The sequence below is a fragment of the Oryctolagus cuniculus genome, chromosome 11 (assembly GCF_051225735.1).
Source record: "Oryctolagus cuniculus isolate XC-2025 breed Fujian yellow rabbit chromosome 11, ASM5122573v1, whole genome shotgun sequence".
Lineage (NCBI taxonomy): Eukaryota > Metazoa > Chordata > Mammalia > Lagomorpha > Leporidae > Oryctolagus > Oryctolagus cuniculus.
In genome coordinates this window covers 113,003,003-113,021,089 of record NC_142877.1, presented here as the reverse complement: position 1 = coordinate 113,021,089, position 18,087 = coordinate 113,003,003, and the positions used below count along the sequence as shown (strand labels likewise).

Sequence of the window (18,087 nt, the reverse complement as noted above, 5' to 3'; positions counted from 1 at the left end):
GAATACCAGGTCTTGGGAGTCGCTGAGGGTTTACCAGGACCCTGTTCTGTGGGCTTGTCTGTGGTGGACAGTGCAGGGGCGGGGGCAGGGTTGGAGGCAGTTAAGAATCACACAGCCCTGGGCTCCCAAGCTGGTGCTATCAACATTAGCTGCCTGACTGCGACAAGTAACCCAGGCTCTGTGTCTCAGTCCCCTTCTGACCAGATTCTCGAAGGTTCTGGCACTGAGTGGGCTCGCCACATGCGGGTCTCCCTTCCCTGCCTATCCCAGGTTCTTGGCCACACTGAACTGACTCAGGGGGCTGCGTGCTTGTCCTCCCCCTAGGAGGACATCCACCATCCACCCAGGCTCAGGGACCCCAGGAGAGGCTCTCCCCTGACCGCGAGCCACCCACTTCTACAGGGGACAGGACGGGACGCGCCACTCACTCTTTCCGTTGGTCAGCCAGCGAGCTGCCCCGGGTCAGTGCAAACATGTCAAACTCGTCCTCCAGCCGGCCCGAGGCCTCCAGAGACTGCAGGCCCGCCCGCACACTGCTGGAGCCCAGGTCTGTGGGGCAGAAAGGCCGCGTGAAGGATCTGTCCGCTGTTCCTGTATCCTCCTGCCAAGCCCGGGCCTGGTGCTGCAGGAGCACACAGGCCAGGAGGCAGGCCAGAGAGGGCACGGAGGGGGCAGGACGTCTGCTGGCCAGGGGCCCAGGCCACCCTCCTCTTCCTCTCCCTCACGCATCTCTAAGGGGGAGACACAGTCACTCCCTCCTGGGCTCTTGTGAGTAGGGAACAGGGACAAGGCCGCCCACTGTCGCTAGAGGGAGGGACTTCTCAAAAGGCATGCTGTTAGTGTGGCAGCCCACTCAAGATGGGGTCCTAAGGACCCCCAGGGCTCAGCACGAGGCCGGCAGGCAGTACCTGAAGCCAACCTGGGCAACAGGGGCGAGTATCGCTTACATCTGTCAGGAGCACGCTAACAGATGTTCCGCTGCAGGTGGGGAGCAGCAGGGCGCCCACAGCCCCACCATCCCACCTCGGCAGGCGCCCTGCACACCGCACTCACTCATTCCCGCCAGCTGCGATGACAGGCTGCTGGTGGCTGCAGGCTCGGGGCCCATGTCGATCAGGTCTGCGGCTGGCTCAGCCTCGCTGGGGGCCTGGGGGAGGGAGGCGCCCCGTCATCCTCCCCCTCTCCCTCCCGCGGGCTTTCTTCCCCACGGCTTAGTCCCCCGTGGCTGTGGCTGGGGGCAGGAGGTTTCCCTCCCCCACTTCCAGCTCAGCTGGGCCCCAGGGAGGTTGGAAAGACCCTTGGCTGTGAGCTGGTGGCGCAGCCTTACTGGCCCACAAGGGGCAGTGGCGCGCCCGTGAGAACAGCCCCTCTGCTTCCTCAGGCAGCCCCAGCCTGCGGAGGATGCCGGGGAGGGAGGCGGGGAGCGCCCTCCTGCTCCTGCTCACCTGCCATCACCCAGGCACGGAAAAGGGCCTTTACCTTGGCAGTCTGGCCTGTTCGGAACCGCTCAAATCTACGAGACAGGAAAGACCCGAGTCAGCGGGACAGACGGAAACGGGTCCCCCAGGACGGCCCCGGCACAGCTCCCCAATTGAGGGTCTCAGCATCAGGGTTGGGGGTCACGGTCAGGGTGATGCAACATCCGGCTCTACTCTGGACAGATCCAGCCGGCGCCCGCTGTTCCCAGGACTTACGCACAGTGTCCCTCTGGTACTTGCAAAGTGTCCCAGTTTAGATTGTTCTACAGCCCTAATCACGGTGAGTGTGACGCCAATGGCAATACAGCAGAACAGAAAATAGGAGTGCTTGGCACACGGTACAGCGGTGTGTGCCCATCTGTGCGTGTGTGTGAGTGAGTGTGAGTGTGTGGCTCCCTGAGTGCTGCACAGAAGACCCTACTGTGTGGAGCCACTTAAGGGCCAGGGGGCTGGGGAGCTGGGCTGAGAATCTGGGTTTGCTCAAGGTGCGGCTCTGTGCATGGGTGTGTCACATCACTTGTGACGTTAGTGTCCCGTCAGCCGCCTCCCAGCTGTGATGAGGAGCAAGTGAAGACAGAGCCCATGGGAAGCACTGCACGGGTGCGGCTGATGGCTGTGGGTGTTGGGGGACCAGCTGCCCCAGACACAGCCACACCCTGGCAGGGCAGGGAGGGGGCCCTTTCCTTCTGCTGAGCCAAGGAGCAGGAGCGGCCGGGCAGGTGAGCCGAGCAGGGGCCCCACACTGGGACTTAGAACCGCGCAGTGGCGTCTGCTGAGGGATGAAGATGCCAGAGACGAGCGGCATCACGCAGCAGACAGCATTGTTTCCTGGACCCTCAGCGGCCTTGGGCGCGCTGTTTACAGGCCCAGCAGCCGAGGGCTCCGGGGAGGCAGCTCTCCCTGTTGGACGTGATGCTTCTGGGAGTGCCCCGGAGGGGCCACCTTCCCTCTCCCAACAGGTGAGCACAACACAGCCCAGCCAGCTGGCGAGGGTCTTGGGGACAGGAAGACACCCGGTGGACAAGTGTTTGGAGGTGACCCACTCACTGATAACGGCTCCCTGGGGACATGGGGCAGGTGTGTCTGCACCCGGGACCACTGAGCGGCCGGGGGCCTGTGCTGCCTGCTTGTGCCGAGGCATCACGGCTCTAACCGCCTCCGACTGGGTTCCGACCACTACCCACTGTGCTCCTCACTGATCCCTGTGGGGCTCTGGCGGCTGGCGGTCACGAAGCAGTCAGGTGACTTTCCTGGGGGCCCACGGCCAGGAGGTGCGGTGCCTGCAAGAACAGCACGGCCGGCCTGGCTGCGGGGCCCCGCTCTAGGCCACCACCTGCTGCTGTCCCAGGGCGGACTCTGCAAAGGAGACCCAGGCTGGGGGTGGGGCGGGGCCGGGGCGGGGCTACCGTTCGTGGCGCAGGAACACGTTGTTGAGGTTGTCGTTGACGATCAGCAGCTCCTCCGTCAGCTGCTCGTTGGAGATCCGGGGGATGAGCTCCAGGACCCGCTGCTGCATGGCCCGGCATGTGCGGTTCAGCTCCTGCGGAGGAGGGAAGTGAGCCGACCACGGCCATGCGCACTTGTGGCAGCCCAGGCTCCAGGCGGAGGGAGAGGCTCCCAAGCTGGACTTCGAGGTCCCATTGGCACAGCTTCTGGGGTTTGGCAGGCATGAACTGGAATTTCCCGTCCAAGGGGTCTACACTAAAATCGAATACTCGTTAAACGGCGCTGCTGGCTGTGTACAGACCTCAGGGTTGTGCCCCTGCCCCTGTCTTCGCAAGCTGAAGATGCTGAGACTCCGAGGTGGGCTGGCTGAGCCGTCTGCAGCTTTTCTGCTGCCCTGCGGTGTTTTGGATCCAAAGCACAGAAAACCAACTACTGCCCACAAACCCCAGCTTCAAAGCTGTGCCTTACTACTGTTTCCTTTTTTGATGACATTTGTCCTGTGGGATAATTTTCGACTCAGAGATGGTACAGAGAGTTCCCGTACACCCTTCACCCAGGCTGGCATTTGTCAAAACCATGATGGGGGCATTTGGGCTTGTGGGTGAGGTGCCTGCGTCCTGAGTCGGGTAAGAGGGCCTGCAATGGATTCCTGCCTCCAGCTTCCTGCTATTGCAGACCCTGGGAGGCGGCGGTCATGGCTTAAGTGACTAGGGTCCTGCCACCCACGTGAGAGACACAGACGGAGTTCCTGGCCCCCCGGCACAGTTCTGCTGACCAAGCTGCAGACCGTATCTGCGTGCCACCAGTTCCTCTTCCATGTCCATTTCTGTCCCACGATCCCACACACATTAGTCACCATGTCGCTGATGACTTTAAAAAAAAAAAAAAGGACATTTATTGAGAGCCAGGGGATTCCGATTTTCTGGACTGAGTGTCTTTCCCCTGGTTACCTGTCAGCAGGACTGCTCACTGTGGTTCCTGCAGCTCCGTTACCCAGCATCCTCAGGGAGGCCTGCCTTCTGCACAGGGCGGGGCAGGGCAGGGCCTCCCCTTCCTTCCTCCCTGACCACTTGTGGTTGTTTGCACTTCCTTGCCGGCCCCTTTCAAGTGCAGGACAGCCCTTGGAGCCAGGGCTCCGGGTGGGAATCCCAGCTCTGCCACGTCCCAGCCACAGCACTCCCCAACCTGGTGGGGACTGGCAGTTGTCGCCTGTCAACTCTGCCTTCTCAGTCCCCGAAATCGTGCATCCCTGACGGCCGTGGCCCGGGGCTCGCTGCAATCGCGCCATTCTTCCCTGAAGTCCTCACTCAGCTTTCGGGGACTGCCTCACTGCACCCCACGACCCCCTCCTGTCCCCAGCCTCCCACAATGTCAGGACCCCAGGACCCCAGAGCAAGCCAGCGACACACAGAGACCATCCTGCCCAGGAGATGTGGTGAGCAGGCTCAGCTCTCTGGCCCCTTGTTGGGGGCTCCTGGGCTTTGGGGGTGCCCTGATTTCTCGATGCACTGGTCCCCCCCCCCCGCCGGGTGACCCCTTCTGCTCCAGTAACCACCCTTCCTCCACCTTCCACCCCTACACCTCTGCCATCCCCACAGTGGGGAGGGGGCCCTCGGACCATCGTGTGACACACACAGGAGCAGGAACCAACACTCCCTGCCCGGCTCGGCTGCCCAAAGCCGGCCACGTGTCCATCTCAAAGCCGGCCCTGCCCTGACGCCTGCCGGCCCCGCTTCTGCGAGGTGAGCCCTCCCCTCCCAGCCTTCTCGCAGGACCATCTCCCGGGAGCTCACCCCGCGCCAGGCTCGGGGCCGGGCGTTCCGCATGCAAAGCCTTTCTTCACTCCCACCACGAGGGCTGGCAGCGCAATCTTACAGTTGAGGAAACTGAGGCAAGAGGGGCTGCGTTGTCCAGACCAGAAAGCGGGACAGCCAAGATCTGGATTCCAGGCCCCGGTCTCCCGTCACGACCAAGGGGCTCAGAACTGCCCATGAACATCGCCGTGGGGGCTGGGAAGCCGGCAGCTGGGCCCCGGCGTGCGCGTGCGCGTGCGCGTGCTGGGGAGAGGCCTCCGCTCACCTGCAGCAGCTCCAGGTCTGCGGGCTCTGCCTGGGTGGGCACCAGCTCCGTCAGCATCTCCGACATCACCCTCACGTTCCCGCTCACCATCTCCAGCTCGCTGCGCAGCTTCCCGATCTGGAACGCAGCGCGGGCCGTGCTGAGGGCGGCTGGGTCTGCAGTCCCTGTCGCTCACAGCCACACGGCCTGGCGCCCTCAGCCCAGGGGCTGGCACTCTCTCTGGGCAGCTCTGCCCTCAGAGGTGCGTGGTGGGCTCGGCTCCCCACCCACCTCCAACCCCCTCACAGAGGCACTACCCACCGTTACCATCTCCACACCAGGGAGCCTGGCGCAGGGAACGGCTGTAAGGAAGCAAGTGGAGAGGGGCACGGAGGCCTCCTGGGCCTGACGCGGCTAACGAGGCCCTGCAGGGCGGCTCCTCCCAAGAGGAGCAGGGAGGCCGCGGCCCCGCCCCTCGCTATGACAGCCCTGGCCTGCTCCCTCTGGAGGATGGGGCGGGGTGTGGGGCTGGAGTCTCACCCTCCCTCTCCTCCTGGGAGGCCTGGGAGGCTGTTCTTGTGTCTCAGGCTCATCCCAGGATGGTTCTTAGCCCTGCAGCCCACCTTGAGCCGGAAGCTCGGACTAAACACTTGCTCCAAGGAACGTTAGCGGGCTTTCAATGACCAAAGGGTTCCAAGGGCTCTGACTTCTGGCAGAGGGGAGGTTTTGTTTTGTTTTTTTCTTTCCATAACAAGCATTTCCCATGAACCTGCTGAAGAGCCCTCCTGCGTTTTGGGAAGTGCTGGCATGCTCTCAGCTGGATGGCCAAGGCGATTCCAGAGTGTGCGTGGCACAGGAACTGGAGCCACCTTATACGGCTCACCCAGTTAAGTGTGCAGCAGTTAGCGCTACACATGAGCAAGAGCGGTCAGCACGTCCGTGGACTGGCAGTGGAACCTTTGCCAGGTAGATGGCGTTATCCCAATACCTTACCCCACCAGCCCGGCGTTATCCCAATACCTTACCCCACCAGCCCGGCGTTATCCCAATACCTTACCCCACCAGCCCGGCTTTCAGAGACGGAGCGGTGGGAGTGTAGGGACAGGCGGAACACCCACGGCGGCACCCCAACAGCTTCTAAACCGGCAAAGCGCCGGATGCACTTGGCCTACTTAGTGAGTGAGTGGGAAACTACCGGTCACCAACACTGCCCGTCCAGCTCAGAGGGGACTGAATTAACACAGGTGCCTGGGAGTGACGTCACTGTGTGCCCCACCGTCCTGCCACGTCCCAGGGGACCCCAGGGAACTGTGAAATGAAACAAAGACTACTCGATTGACAAGAACCTAGGGCTAGGAGCAAACAGAGTCCTAATCCACACAGACGCTGGATCTGAGGCAAACTGGTTAAGATTGTGACCAGATTAGATGATGCAATTTTTCTTTATGCGCCTGCAATTCTTCTGTCCAGTTAGTAACATTTTCTAGTCATCTGTAACTCTGCGGGTGTGTGTGTGTGTGTGTGTGTGTGTGACTTTGTAACTACCACAAGTCTCTCTTCAAACACAGGCAGGCTGTGAAGAAGTCTAAGTTTCTGCACTCCATGGGAGTCGTAGCTGGTAAAGCTGCCACCTGCAGCGCTGGCATCCCACATGGGTGCTGGTTCGAGTCCCAGCTGCCCTACTTCAGATCCAGCTCTCTGCTATGGCCTGGAAAAGCCGTAGAAGATGGCCCAAGTCCTTGGGCCCCTGCACCCACGTGAGAGACCTGGAAGAAGCTCCTGGCTCCTGGCTTCATGTCGGCACAGCTCTGGCCGTTACGGCCATCGGTGGAGTGAACCAGCAGATGGAAGACCTCCCCCGCCCCACCTCTCTGTAACTCTGCCTTTCAAATAAATCAATCTTAAAAAAAAAAAGAAAGAAACTTCCCTCCTGTCTGTGTCCTTGTCGCCAGCACGTCCAGCACCTGAGCAGTAGGCCCACCTCAGAAGTGGGCACCCACAGCACAGCCTCCACCCACAGCCCAGCAGCCACACGGGTCACAGGAGGTGCAGCTTCGACACGCTCAGCTCAGGAGGAAGACACCGGGGCACAGCCCACCCGTGCCCGTGTGTGGCCCGCTCAGGGGTGGGTAACCTTTCGAAGCTCATTGCAGAGCCCTGGGAAAACCTGCCCCCTAAGCCTCAACCTTCCTGTTGGGGATCTGTGGGCAGCATCTCGGGGCAACGTGGCGTGTTGATTTCGTACGCAGGTGTTGGCTGATTCAGCCAGACCCCAGGTTAAGGGAAAGCCTCGCTGAGCACAGAAGCAGCCACACAGACGCAGTGGAACTGCTCTGGCTGCAGTGGGGCTACCCCCGGGCACAGCTGTGGTGCGGGACAGGGCCTGCCCGGAGTCGTGGGAGTTGAGCTTGAACCCCGGCTGTCTCTGGTGAGCTGCGTGCCCTGGGCAAGTGCACTGACCCCCCGAGCCCGGTCTCTGAGATGGGCTGCAGTGAGGATGGAGTAGACAGGTGCATGCTGCCGGGGGCCCTCGCTGGTACCTGCCTCAGCCCAGTGTGCTCACCTGCTCGGGGGTGGGCACTATGGGTGAGTCGCCGGGGAGTTCAGCCAGGGTGTGCAGAGTGGCCATGTGCTGGCTCGAGTCCCCTCGCTGACCGGCATCAGAGCTGGCAGAACTCTGTCCTGATGGCGACTCGGAGTTGAACACGGTCTAGAGGGTGAGAAGCAGCGTCAGCGAGGCCTCCGGGCAAGGTCAGGGTCAGAGCCCCGCGGGCTGGCTGCTCACCCTCTGCGGCGTGTGGATGGGCGACAGCATGTCCAGGTCGGTCATGGGAAACTCCAGGCCCTTCCTGCGCAGGTCCTCGTACACGGTGACAACACCTGTCAAATCGGGCGAGCTGCGGAACGCGTCAGCCCAGGACTGAGAGGGGACAAGGGGACACGGCCAGTAACCACTGCTCGCTTTCTCCCCTGCCAGCCTGCCTGCCCTGGCACCTGGCACGAGAACTTTCCTCCCGGACACGCTGGTCCCACCTTTGCCCAGCCCACTCCACAGCAAGGCCTCTCCCCACGCACATCGGCTAACGGCTGGGCTGCCCAAAGGTGAGAACGACAGCCTGGGGCAGACACGTGGCAGGGGCGCCTCCCTCCCTGGCTGCCTCCCCGCCCCGCCCCCTCGCGCTGGCACTCACTTGGATGAGGTTGAGCACCTTGTCGTGCACGATGGTGGGGGGGTTGTTCTTGGGCAGGATGGTGCGCACCAGCACGCCCTCCACGAAGTCCTGGCTGGCCACCAGCACGTGGAAGCGGTGCCCGCAGTTCTTGACGCAGGTTTCCAGGACCTGGAGGGTCGCAGGGTGCCACTGAGCGCCCCAGACCGTGGCGGGGCGGGGGGCCCAGGCCCTGCACTCTCCCAGCTCCTACCCCGTGCCACAGGAAGGCCGAGCGGAGGAGGTGGGACTTCCTATAACGAGGTCCTACAACGTGCAGAACTGGGGACAACGCTGGGACGTGGGGGCTTCCTTTCTGGGTGTGGCTGCGGAGGGGCGGGGTGGAGGGGGCTGCTGCCTGGAATGCACTGGTGTCAGCAGCATCCTGATGCCCCTCCCAGCTGAACACGGTCAAGACACGGTGGCTCTCCAGGAGGAAATCAAAGGGCACCTGAGCTGTCTGTCACCTGGCGACACTGAGGCCTGAGGACAAGCAGGCTAAAGTCCTTCTCCAATCTCTGCCCCCACTTCCCGGCAGGAGCTGCTGGGGCTGTTCCCTGCAGGCAGAGCCACGGGGACAGAGCGCTCCCCTCGCCCCGCCCCGCCAGGCCCATCCTGAAGCCAGGCTGCCGGGCACGCCCGGCTAGCTCGGCACCCTGGACTGCTTCGGGGCTGTGGGCAAGGCTGTTCTCAGCCACTGGCATTTGTTTCATGTTCACTTCCATGGTGTCCAGGAGCCGAGCAGCACCCAGGGTGGCCTGCCTGGCTTTGTGTCCCAGGAAGCCTGGTGTACCAGACTGTTACGTCATGGGCATGTGCCCCAGTGGCCTCAGTGCCCCCGCCGCAGAACTCTCCCGCCATCCGCGTGCACCTGCACTGCTCACAGGAGACAGCTTTGCCTGTGGACATTTCCTTCCCAGCCCCAGGTGGGCAGGAGACCCCCAGGCCTGAGGTCCTGGCTCAGGATGAACGGACAGATGGACAGACGGATGGGGCACTCACCGTGAGAGCCAGCATCACCTCGTGGAAGTTCTTATTGCCCACGATTCTCTTCTTCACTGCTCGGAAGGCATCCTTGGGGCTGGGAAGGACGGAAGGACGGATGGCTTGGGGCGGAGCCTCCCAGCCCAGCGCAGGGCTGCTAGCCTGAGCGCGGGAGGCCCTGCCGGGCTGCGCTGGCCCCGCTGGCCTGTCCTCCCGTGCTCTGTCCGCCCACCTGCCTGGCCTCCACTTGGCTTAAGCTCCCCCATGTTCAGGGCAGCACACTAGGTATGGGGACACGAACAGCACCAAGCACGCCACTTCCAGGGATCTCGTGTTCTGGGGAGACCCAGGGGCTGGGGGAGGAGGGGCTGGGGGAGACCTCTGCAGTGGCGGATCCCATGTGAGGTGATGGAACAGTGGGGGAGGGCAAGAGCAGGGGCGGAGGCCCTGGGGCGGGAGGAGCTTAGTGCCTTGGACTGCGTGGGGGGAGGGGAGGGAAGGTGGATTCATGTAAGGGCAGTGAGAGGCCACCTGCTCTCTGTCCCTTCCATAACTCCACCGCCACCTCTACCCCCACCCTGCACAGGTATGACCAGGGACGCTCGCCTGCCTAACGGCCTTTGCTCACACCCTCACCCTCACCACAAAGGCTTCTCACGCCCACGCCCACAGCCTGGGGCCCAGCTGAAACCCACCCTCCGCGGCGCTGCCCCAGGTTCCCAGCATCCCTGGGGTGTACGGCGGTGGGCACGGCCGTGTATGTGGAGCCTCCGGGCGGGCAGCCCCCTTGGACACCTCCCCTGTGGCGCCCGCCTGTGGCAGGAGCACGGGCTGCACGTCCCCGGGCAGATGAGTGGCCGAGGGGGCCGTCCTGCTTCTGCTGCCACCGGCTAAGTCAGGGGTGTCTGGAGGCCGGCCCGGCCCCAGGCAGGAGTGGATCCCGCAGCGGGGTCAGAGCCATGCGCCTGGTCAGGGCTGCCAGAGAGCCAGGGCAGGGCAGGGGATGCTGCTCCAGGCGGGCGGCAGCCGGGCCCAGAGCATGAGAGAAGTTTCTAGCCCAGTGCACTCTGGAGTAGCTTTCTGCTCTTGGCCTGACCGCCGGCCTGGGGGCGTCTTGGTGTTCTATGGGGATGCATTCCCACTTCTTGCAGAGGGCCCTGGAGGAAAGGGCCACACTCCCCGCGGAGCCAGGCCTGGCCCGGGGGCTGCTGCTGTGGGCCTGCCACGTGTCCGGCACTCCCTACTATGTGTCACCTCCTGCTGTGGCCTCCTTCCTGCTGCCACCTTCATTGTGGGGGCGCTGCCCTCTGCCCACCACGCCCATCCCCACCCTCAGCTGATGAGTGCAGACATGGGTGTGAGTGCCCCCAACCCCAGCTCCAGGGCCGGCCCCGAGAGCGGCTGAGGAAAGCGCTGGAAGGCGCCTACCAGCCTTGGCCCTCTTCTGCCTGTGCCCCCACCTGCCTGAGAGGGACGGGTGGGGCGGGGAAGTGGGTTATCCCAGTGAGGTATGGCGTGGGAACAGGTCCTTGCCGATCGTTGACCCTCACTTACCAGCAGCACTTGCTCTGGCAGTGCCGCCCCCCGCCCCCAGCTGTGCTGAGACGATGACCACCACACATCCCCTTTCAGCTCCCACCAGGGACCTGGGCTGCAGGTGGAAGGGCCTCACAGAGCTTCAGAGAGGCGAAGTGACTTGTCCACGGTCACAACAGGTCAGTGACACGGGGTCAGAGATCTGAAGCCACGCCCCCAGACCTCCCTCCGCGTTACAAGCCTTGACTCCCCGGCTCTGAGCTGGACAACGTCCTGACCCGCACCAGAGACGCCCGCACGACCGGCCTTTCCATCCTGCTTCACGTTCATGCCTCCTGCGGCCCCCTGGTTTCAAACCGTAGGGAGATGGAGTCCGTTCTTGCCCACAGACAGCAGGAGGGAGTCCCTGATGTGGTTCCTGCCCAGAGTGCAGAAGCACACCCGGCGCCACCTCCCAGGGCCAGAGTCTCTGCCTCTGCTTGTCTGAGGGAGCGGCTGCACACAGGCTGCTGCTTAGAGGGGCTGCACACGGTGGCGCCACCCAGGGGCACACTGCACACCTGCCATGACCTTGAACTTCACACCTCTGGACCCGAATCGTGGTTGCAGAATGTCTGAAATGCTCATTCCTGCCAGGTAGGGCTCGGGGACCTGGGGCCCAGAGGAACTCTGTAGCCCTTGCCGGCATCTAGGGCCACGGAGAGGTTGGCCTGTGGTCATGGTCAGAGCAGTGAGGGGTGGGGCAGGGGCTCTGTGGCAAGGGGCCCAGGGTGAGTCTACGCCAACCCCGTCTGGGCCCCACCCCGCCTTTACCCCGCCTTTGAGTGCCTTACCCTTCCTCGGTCTCGTTGATGATGTCACATATCTCCATGTTGAGGGCCCAGTCCTCGCTCTGCAGGGAGCCATCGGTAGCTTTCTCTGAGGACAAGAAACCACAGTCACAAAGGGCTGTCTGGGCCTGGGTGAGTCAACTCCACAGTGGAGTAGCGAGGCGTGGAGGGGGGAGGGGAGGGCAGGCAGTGGACACCCCTGTGTTCCTACGATGTGCCTCTCACACACACTCTCCCATTTGCTCCCTGATTCCTGATTCCCGAAGCAGCCATGGGAGGCTGGGGGTGACCCTGTCCTTCCAGAGCCAAGAAAGTGGAGGCTCATCCTCCCCGGAAGTGGGTGAGTGGGGACAGGACCCAGCCGACAACGTGGTGGCTGCTCCTCGCTGTGTGTCAGGTGATCCCTTTGACTTCAGTGTTTCTGAGTTGCACAGCAGAGGGTAAACCAACCTCTGCCCTGCCCTTCCCCCACTCGCCAGGGCACCTGCTGTACCAGCGTCCTCTGCTGTGTTCTAGGGACAGTCACTACCCAGAGGCAAAGGCTCCATCCCCAGCAGGCAACCCGCCCTTCCCCAGGCCATTTGAGTCGGTTTCCATCCACGGATTGGGGTTGAGGCCGAGCTTCTCCAGGGAATTGAATGCCCCCACCCCACCAAGAGACAGCAGCCCACAGTTTGCATAACACGGGGTGGCAATTCTTTCTTTGTAGATGCAAGTCACAGGAGACACGCAAACCATTCTCTATGGGGGGTGGAGTGGGGTGGGAGCCTTTATGCTGCCACGGGCCACGAGGACATCTGTAACACCACCCGCGGGCCACGCACAACGATCAACTTAAAAGTCAGCCTGCAACAGACATACCCTATTTCCAGTATTGCCTGTGGCTGCCTTGGCACGGCCACACCAAAGGATTCTGTGCGCCTTATACAGCCACAGGGCTGCTGCTGTGGGCCTACTACGTGTCCGGCACTCCCTACTATGTGTCACCTCCTGCTGTGGCCTCCGGGACACTCCCAGCCCTTCCTGCTGCCACCTTCAGTCATGGGGGCGCTGCCCTCTGCCCACCACGCCCATCCCCACCCTCAGCTGATGAGTGCAGACGTGGGCGTGAGTGCCCCCCAACCCCAGCTCCAGGACTCCAGCTGGCCCTGAGAGCGGCTGAGGAAAATGTCTCCCACCAGCTGCACAATACTCATGTCCCGGCGACTCTTTAGGGTCAGAGTTCCCAGCCAGGGGGTCACGGCTATGTCACAGCAGGTAAAGCAGCTCCCTGCAGCATCAGCATCCCGTCTGGACGTCAGTTCAAATCCTGGCTGCTCCACTTACAATCCAGCTCCCTGCTGATGTGCCTGGGAAAGCAGTGGAGGATGGCCCAAGTGCTTGGGCCCCTGCACCCACGTGGGAGACCCAGAAGAAGCTCCTGGCTCCTGGCTTCAGACTGGCCCAGCCATTTGGGGAGTGAACCAGTGGATGGAAGACCTCTCTCATCTCTCGCTCTCTCTTTCTCTGTCACTCTGCCTGTCAAATACATAAGCCGTGCGCGTGGCCATCTGCTGGGGAGCCGCTGGGGGACGAGCACTGGGCTGGCCGCCTTTCGTGAGCTCCGGTGTGAGAGGCGCCCAGGGCATCAGCCTGTGATGGGCCAGGGAGCAGACAGAAGCCGACGCCTTCACCAACGTTCTTTAAGAGAAGCACCATGCCTTTCCTGCACCCTCACTCACCACAGGCCTGCTCCAGGCACGGGATGCAGCGGTGGACAAGACCATGCCGCCCTAGGGTCCCCAGAGGATAAAGCAGGTCCTCAACCTGGGCTGCTGGAGGACAGAGGAGGGCAGTCTCCGTGTGCCTGGGCAGGCGAGCCCATCCTGAGGGAATATGGGGCCAGGCTGAGCCCGCATAGCCAGCTCTAAAACTGTGGCACCCGAGCCGCTGGCCACGAACTGGCCTGACCCCAGTTCTGCCCTCAGGTCCTGGAAGCCACAGGGATGCCAGGGTGGCTGAGGCAGACGGGCTGGTCAGTCTCCCTGGATTACGGCCTGGGGGACAAGAGGAACAAAGGCTCAAAGACAGGGGCCAGCATGTGGCCCTGCGGGTTAAGCCATTGTCTGAGACACCGCATCCCATAGGAGTGCTGGTTGAGTCCGCTGCCCCGCTTCCGATGCAGCTTCCTGTTAACGCACCTGGGAAGGCAGCAGAAGACGGCCCAAGTGGGGCCCTGCCTCCCACGTGGGAGATCCGGATGGAGCTCCTGGCTCCTGGCCTCTGCCTGGCCCAGTCCCGGCCTTTGCATACATTTGGGGAGTGAACCAGCAGACAGAGGATCTCTTTCTCTCTCTCTGTAACTCTGCCTTTCAGGTGAATCATTTTAAAAAGTGAAGGGTTCGGCCAGCGCCGCGGCTCACTTGGCTAATCCTCTGCCTGTGGCGCCGGCACCCCAGGTTCTAGTCCCGGTCGGGGCGCCGGATTCTGTCCCGGTTGCTCCTCTTCCAGGCCAGCTCTCTGCTGTGGCCCGGGAGTGCAGTGGAGGATGGCCCAAGTGCTTGGGCCCTGCACCCCATGGGAGACCAGGAGAAGCACCTGGCTCCTGGCTTCGGATCAGTGCAGCGTGCCGGCCGTAGCGGCCATTTCGGGGGTGAACCAACGGAGGGAAGACCTTTCTCTCTGTCTCTCTCTCTCTCTCTAACTCTGCCTGTCAAAAATAAATAAATTAAAAAAAAAAAAAAAGGAAGCGTTCAAAGACACACTCTCCTTCCCCTCAATGATGTTTACTGAGTGTGGCTTCTCTGTGTCTTGAGCAGCCACAGGCTGAGTCACCTGGACGGACGGGGTGAACCAGGGCCAGCTGGGCGAGCAGTCCTCTGAGAGGAGGTGGGGGTGGGGCTGAGCACACAGACGTGCAGAACCTGCTCCTGCTTCAGAGGCCACAGCCAGCCAACCCTGTCACACGGACAGAAGGGCGTGGACACCCCGACTCAGCCTACAGTAAATGCCGCCTTGTGAAATGCAAAGCCAGTGCCTGAAGCTCTCCCATTGTAGCCATGGCTTCTCTCTCTGATTTATCTATTTGAAAGGCAGAGTGAAAGAGAGAGAGAGAGAGAGAGAGAGAGAGAGAGAGGGAGGGAGAGAGAGGTATTTGGGAAACAGATACCTTTCATCTGCTGCTTCACTCCCCAAATGGCTGCAAAGGCTGGGGCTGGGCCAGGCAGGAGCCAGGAGCTTCTTCTGGGTCTCCCACGTGAGTGCAGGGGCCCAAGGACTCTGGCCATCTTCCACTACTTTCTCAGGTGCACCAGCAGGAAGCTGGATCGGAAGTGGAGCAGCTGGGATTCGAACTCATGCTCATATGGGATGCTGGTGTTGCAGGTGGCAGCTTAACTCAATATACCAGAATGCCGGCCCCACGAGAGCCATTCTTGATGTCCCCTCTGCCACTGCCGCAGCCCCCAGCAGCCTCTGCCCACCACTGCCTTGTCCTCCACGCTGCCTCTGACTTCACTGCCCCCGAGCCCTGCGCTGGCCCTGACAGGATGCTCTGGAACGCGAAAGGGACCAGGTCCCTCCCATGCCCCCAACCTGAGACTCCCTCATCCTCCGCCTGGCCTACGTGCCCCCCCCCCCCCCCCCGCCACCATTCAGCTCCCAAGCAACGCTGGCTGTTCTAGAAGGGAGGAGATTCACAGCATTGCCTCACCCAACCAATGAAGAAAGGAGGCAGAGCTTGAGAAGGCCACACGGCGGCGAGGCTGGGAAGGCAGCTGATGCCTGCTCGCGCTGCGCGGACCCAGAGGTGTCCCTTCCGGACACCTGGGGCTGCTGTGTCCCCCACAGATCCCCTGATGCCCCCTGGTACTCCCCAATATGAGGGTTACCCCTCTTCCCTTGGGAGACAGTGTCAAGAGTTGAAAAGGGGGGCTGGCGCTGTGGCTTAGCAGGTAAAGCCGCAGTCTGCAGTGCCAGCATCCCATATGGGCGCCGGTTCGAGTCCTGGCTGCTCCACTTCCGATCCAGCAGCTCTCTGCTGTGGCCTGGGAAAGCAGTAGAAGATGGCCCAAGTCCTTGGGGCCCTGCACCCACGCGGGAGACCATGGCGACTGGGGCCTAGAGAGGAGTGCTCACCAAGGACTGTCACCCCTCACCATGCTCCTGCCAGTCAGGCCCTGGTCCCAGCCTGCCTCTTCTCGGGCCTGGCTTTGGACCCCATGCCAGACAGCCGCCCTCATGGTCCGGGGGCAGCCCTGCTCCCACTGCAGCTCTGCAGGTGGCCATTTCTGTGGGTGCTCGGGGCAGCCATGGGCAGTTCCACGGGTGCAGGCCACACAGACCCCCCGCTGCCATGCTGGCTTCTCCCTCCTCCCCACACATCCCCATGTCAGCACGGTTCTCAGCGACCCTGGGATAAACCAAGAACTGCTCTGTTCTGTAAAAACATTACCCAGGAGCCCCACTGCCCAAGGGTACAGAACCCGAGCTTTTCCATTTTTTGAAGATTTATTTTTATTTATTTGAAAGGCAGAGTGACAGAGGGGAGAGACAGAGAGATAGACAGAGACAGAGAGAGTCTTCCATCTGCTGGTTCACTCCTCAAATGGCTGCAACAGCCAGGGCCGAGCCAGGCCAAAGCCAGGAGCCAGGAGCTTCATCCAGGTCTCCCACATGGCTGCAGCGGTCCAAGCACTTGGGCCATCTTCTGCTGCTTTCCCAGGCACATTGGCGGGGAGCGGGTCAGAAGTGGAGCAGCCGGGACTTGAACCAGTGCCCGTATGGGATGCCGGCGCTGCAGGTGGCAGCCTAACCCTCACAGCGCTAGCCCCAGGGGCCTCGTTCTTCATGGCTCTGGGCTCAGCCTGGAAAGCCAGCCTTCATTCAGCCAGGTCCCGGTTCACACACGTGCTGCCCGACACTCCGTGTGCACCGGGCCTGAAACACTTCTCACTCTCAGGGCCCCCTCAACACAGCCCAGGGGACAGAGGTGGGAAAAGTCGAGGGGCACAGAGAAGTCGGTCACTTGCCCGGGGCCACAGTTTGCAGGCTGCAGAGTAGAGGTCAGATTCTCGACCATCACAGCATGATGAGCCTCTCCAACAGGCTCGACCCAGCCCGCAGGAGCTGCCCTGGACAGTGGGAGGCCCCGGCTGCCACTAGAGGTGAAAGAACCGAGACAAAAGAGACCGGGCTGAGGCAGTCCTGGCCCAGCTGGCTGGGTTGAGCTCAGGACCTGCGTGGTCCCTCCCCTTGGCTAGCGTCACCCCGCACCATGACAACACAGCTGGCACGCACAGCACAGGGTTGGCCCGCGTGCAAAGCGGGGTGCGCCTCCTGTGGCGTCACTACCCCCCCACCCAGAGGTCAGTGACTCACCCCAGGCCTGGGATGCAAAGCCAGCCTGGGCGCCCCTAAACCTGGGCGCTCCACTCTGCTCTGCACCCCCTCCCCCCAAGGGTGACTCCACCTGCCTAGGGCGGGGAAGAGCGGAGGGAGTCATCAGAGTTTCGTGGGACAACAGCTGAGCCTCCAGACTGCGGGGGCGGCGGGGGGGGGGAGGTCTTCCATCTGCTGGTTCACGCCCCTCCGTGGCTGCAATGGATGGGGCTGGGCCAGGCCAAAGCCGTGAGCCAGGAACTCTATCTGGGTGTCCCGTGTGGGTGCCATCTTCCACTGTGTTTCCAGGCGCATTAGCAGGAGCTAGTTGAGAAGTGGCGCAGCCAGGACTTGGACTGGCGCCCATGTGGGGTGCTGGTGTTGCAGGTGGCGGCTTTACCCGCTGCACCACAGCACCCTGGCCCCAGACTTCTAGTGACTACAGCGCACGTGGCAGCAGCTCCAGCCACTGCTGGTGGGGTTTTGTTTTCTGCAGCCAAAGGCAGCCCCGATGACCTCTCCACTGTGTGCCCAGAGCACCAGCTGCCCCGGCTTCCCCGAGGGGCTGCTGGGCTCAGGATGACAAAGGCCAGACCCAACAGCTGTCCAGCTGTCCTCCTCCCACCTGAATGCCTGCCCCCAGGCCTCGCTCCAAGGTCAGGTGTGCTCCTGGAGCCTGTCCTCGGTCCCACGGCTGCTCCTTCTGCTCAGGGCCCCAGAGCACTCTGTGTGGACCACAGTATAAGCTCTGCGCATAACTCTCCCGATTCCTTTGTTTCCACGCCTCTCTCTCTCTCCCATCAGGCTGTGAGCTCCTCACGGGTAGAAGTTATGGCCCAGGAGCTACCCAGTTCTCTCCAGCAGAGCGGAGCTGGCCCGTGATAAACCTGTACTACCTGTTTGTGGAATGACTGAATGGGGGACGAGGCCACCGTCACCAGCACAGTCAAGCTTTGTAACACTTGGGTTTCCGTGACCCACTGTCACCCCTGCCACTCGCGATCCGGTCGGAGCTGCCACACGGACAGCTTTCTTTCTCCCAGCGGACAGTCCCGGGACATTTTTACAGAGCGCCGTGTCCCTCCGGGATCTGCCTCCCTGTCCCCGCCCAGCGACCTCAGCACCTTCGACCTGTCCACGAGGGCCTCGGCTGCTCGGACCTCCCCTGGGGCCACAGGCCAGCTGAGC

General features: G+C 62.3%; 1 protein-coding gene across 2 annotated transcripts in view; it reads right to left on the bottom strand.

The window, feature by feature from the left end:
* Positions 1 to 18,087, bottom strand: part of TOM1 (target of myb1 membrane trafficking protein) — a 34,456-nt gene that overhangs the window by 9,765 nt on the left and 6,604 nt on the right. For both annotated transcript variants that reach the window (XM_017342114.4, XM_017342115.4), the window contains exons 2-11: positions 11,545 to 11,629; positions 9,194 to 9,272; positions 8,174 to 8,323; positions 7,768 to 7,902; positions 7,546 to 7,692; positions 5,004 to 5,120; positions 2,885 to 3,018; positions 1,480 to 1,513; positions 1,054 to 1,147; positions 429 to 549 (exon numbers count right to left, since the gene is read on the bottom strand). In XM_017342114.4, coding sequence (XP_017197603.3) covers positions 429 to 549; positions 1,054 to 1,147; positions 1,480 to 1,513; positions 2,885 to 3,018; positions 5,004 to 5,120; positions 7,546 to 7,692; positions 7,768 to 7,902; positions 8,174 to 8,323; positions 9,194 to 9,272; positions 11,545 to 11,629 — 1,096 coding nt within the window. The remainder of the gene's footprint in view (positions 1 to 428; positions 550 to 1,053; positions 1,148 to 1,479; positions 1,514 to 2,884; positions 3,019 to 5,003; positions 5,121 to 7,545; positions 7,693 to 7,767; positions 7,903 to 8,173; positions 8,324 to 9,193; positions 9,273 to 11,544; positions 11,630 to 18,087) is intronic.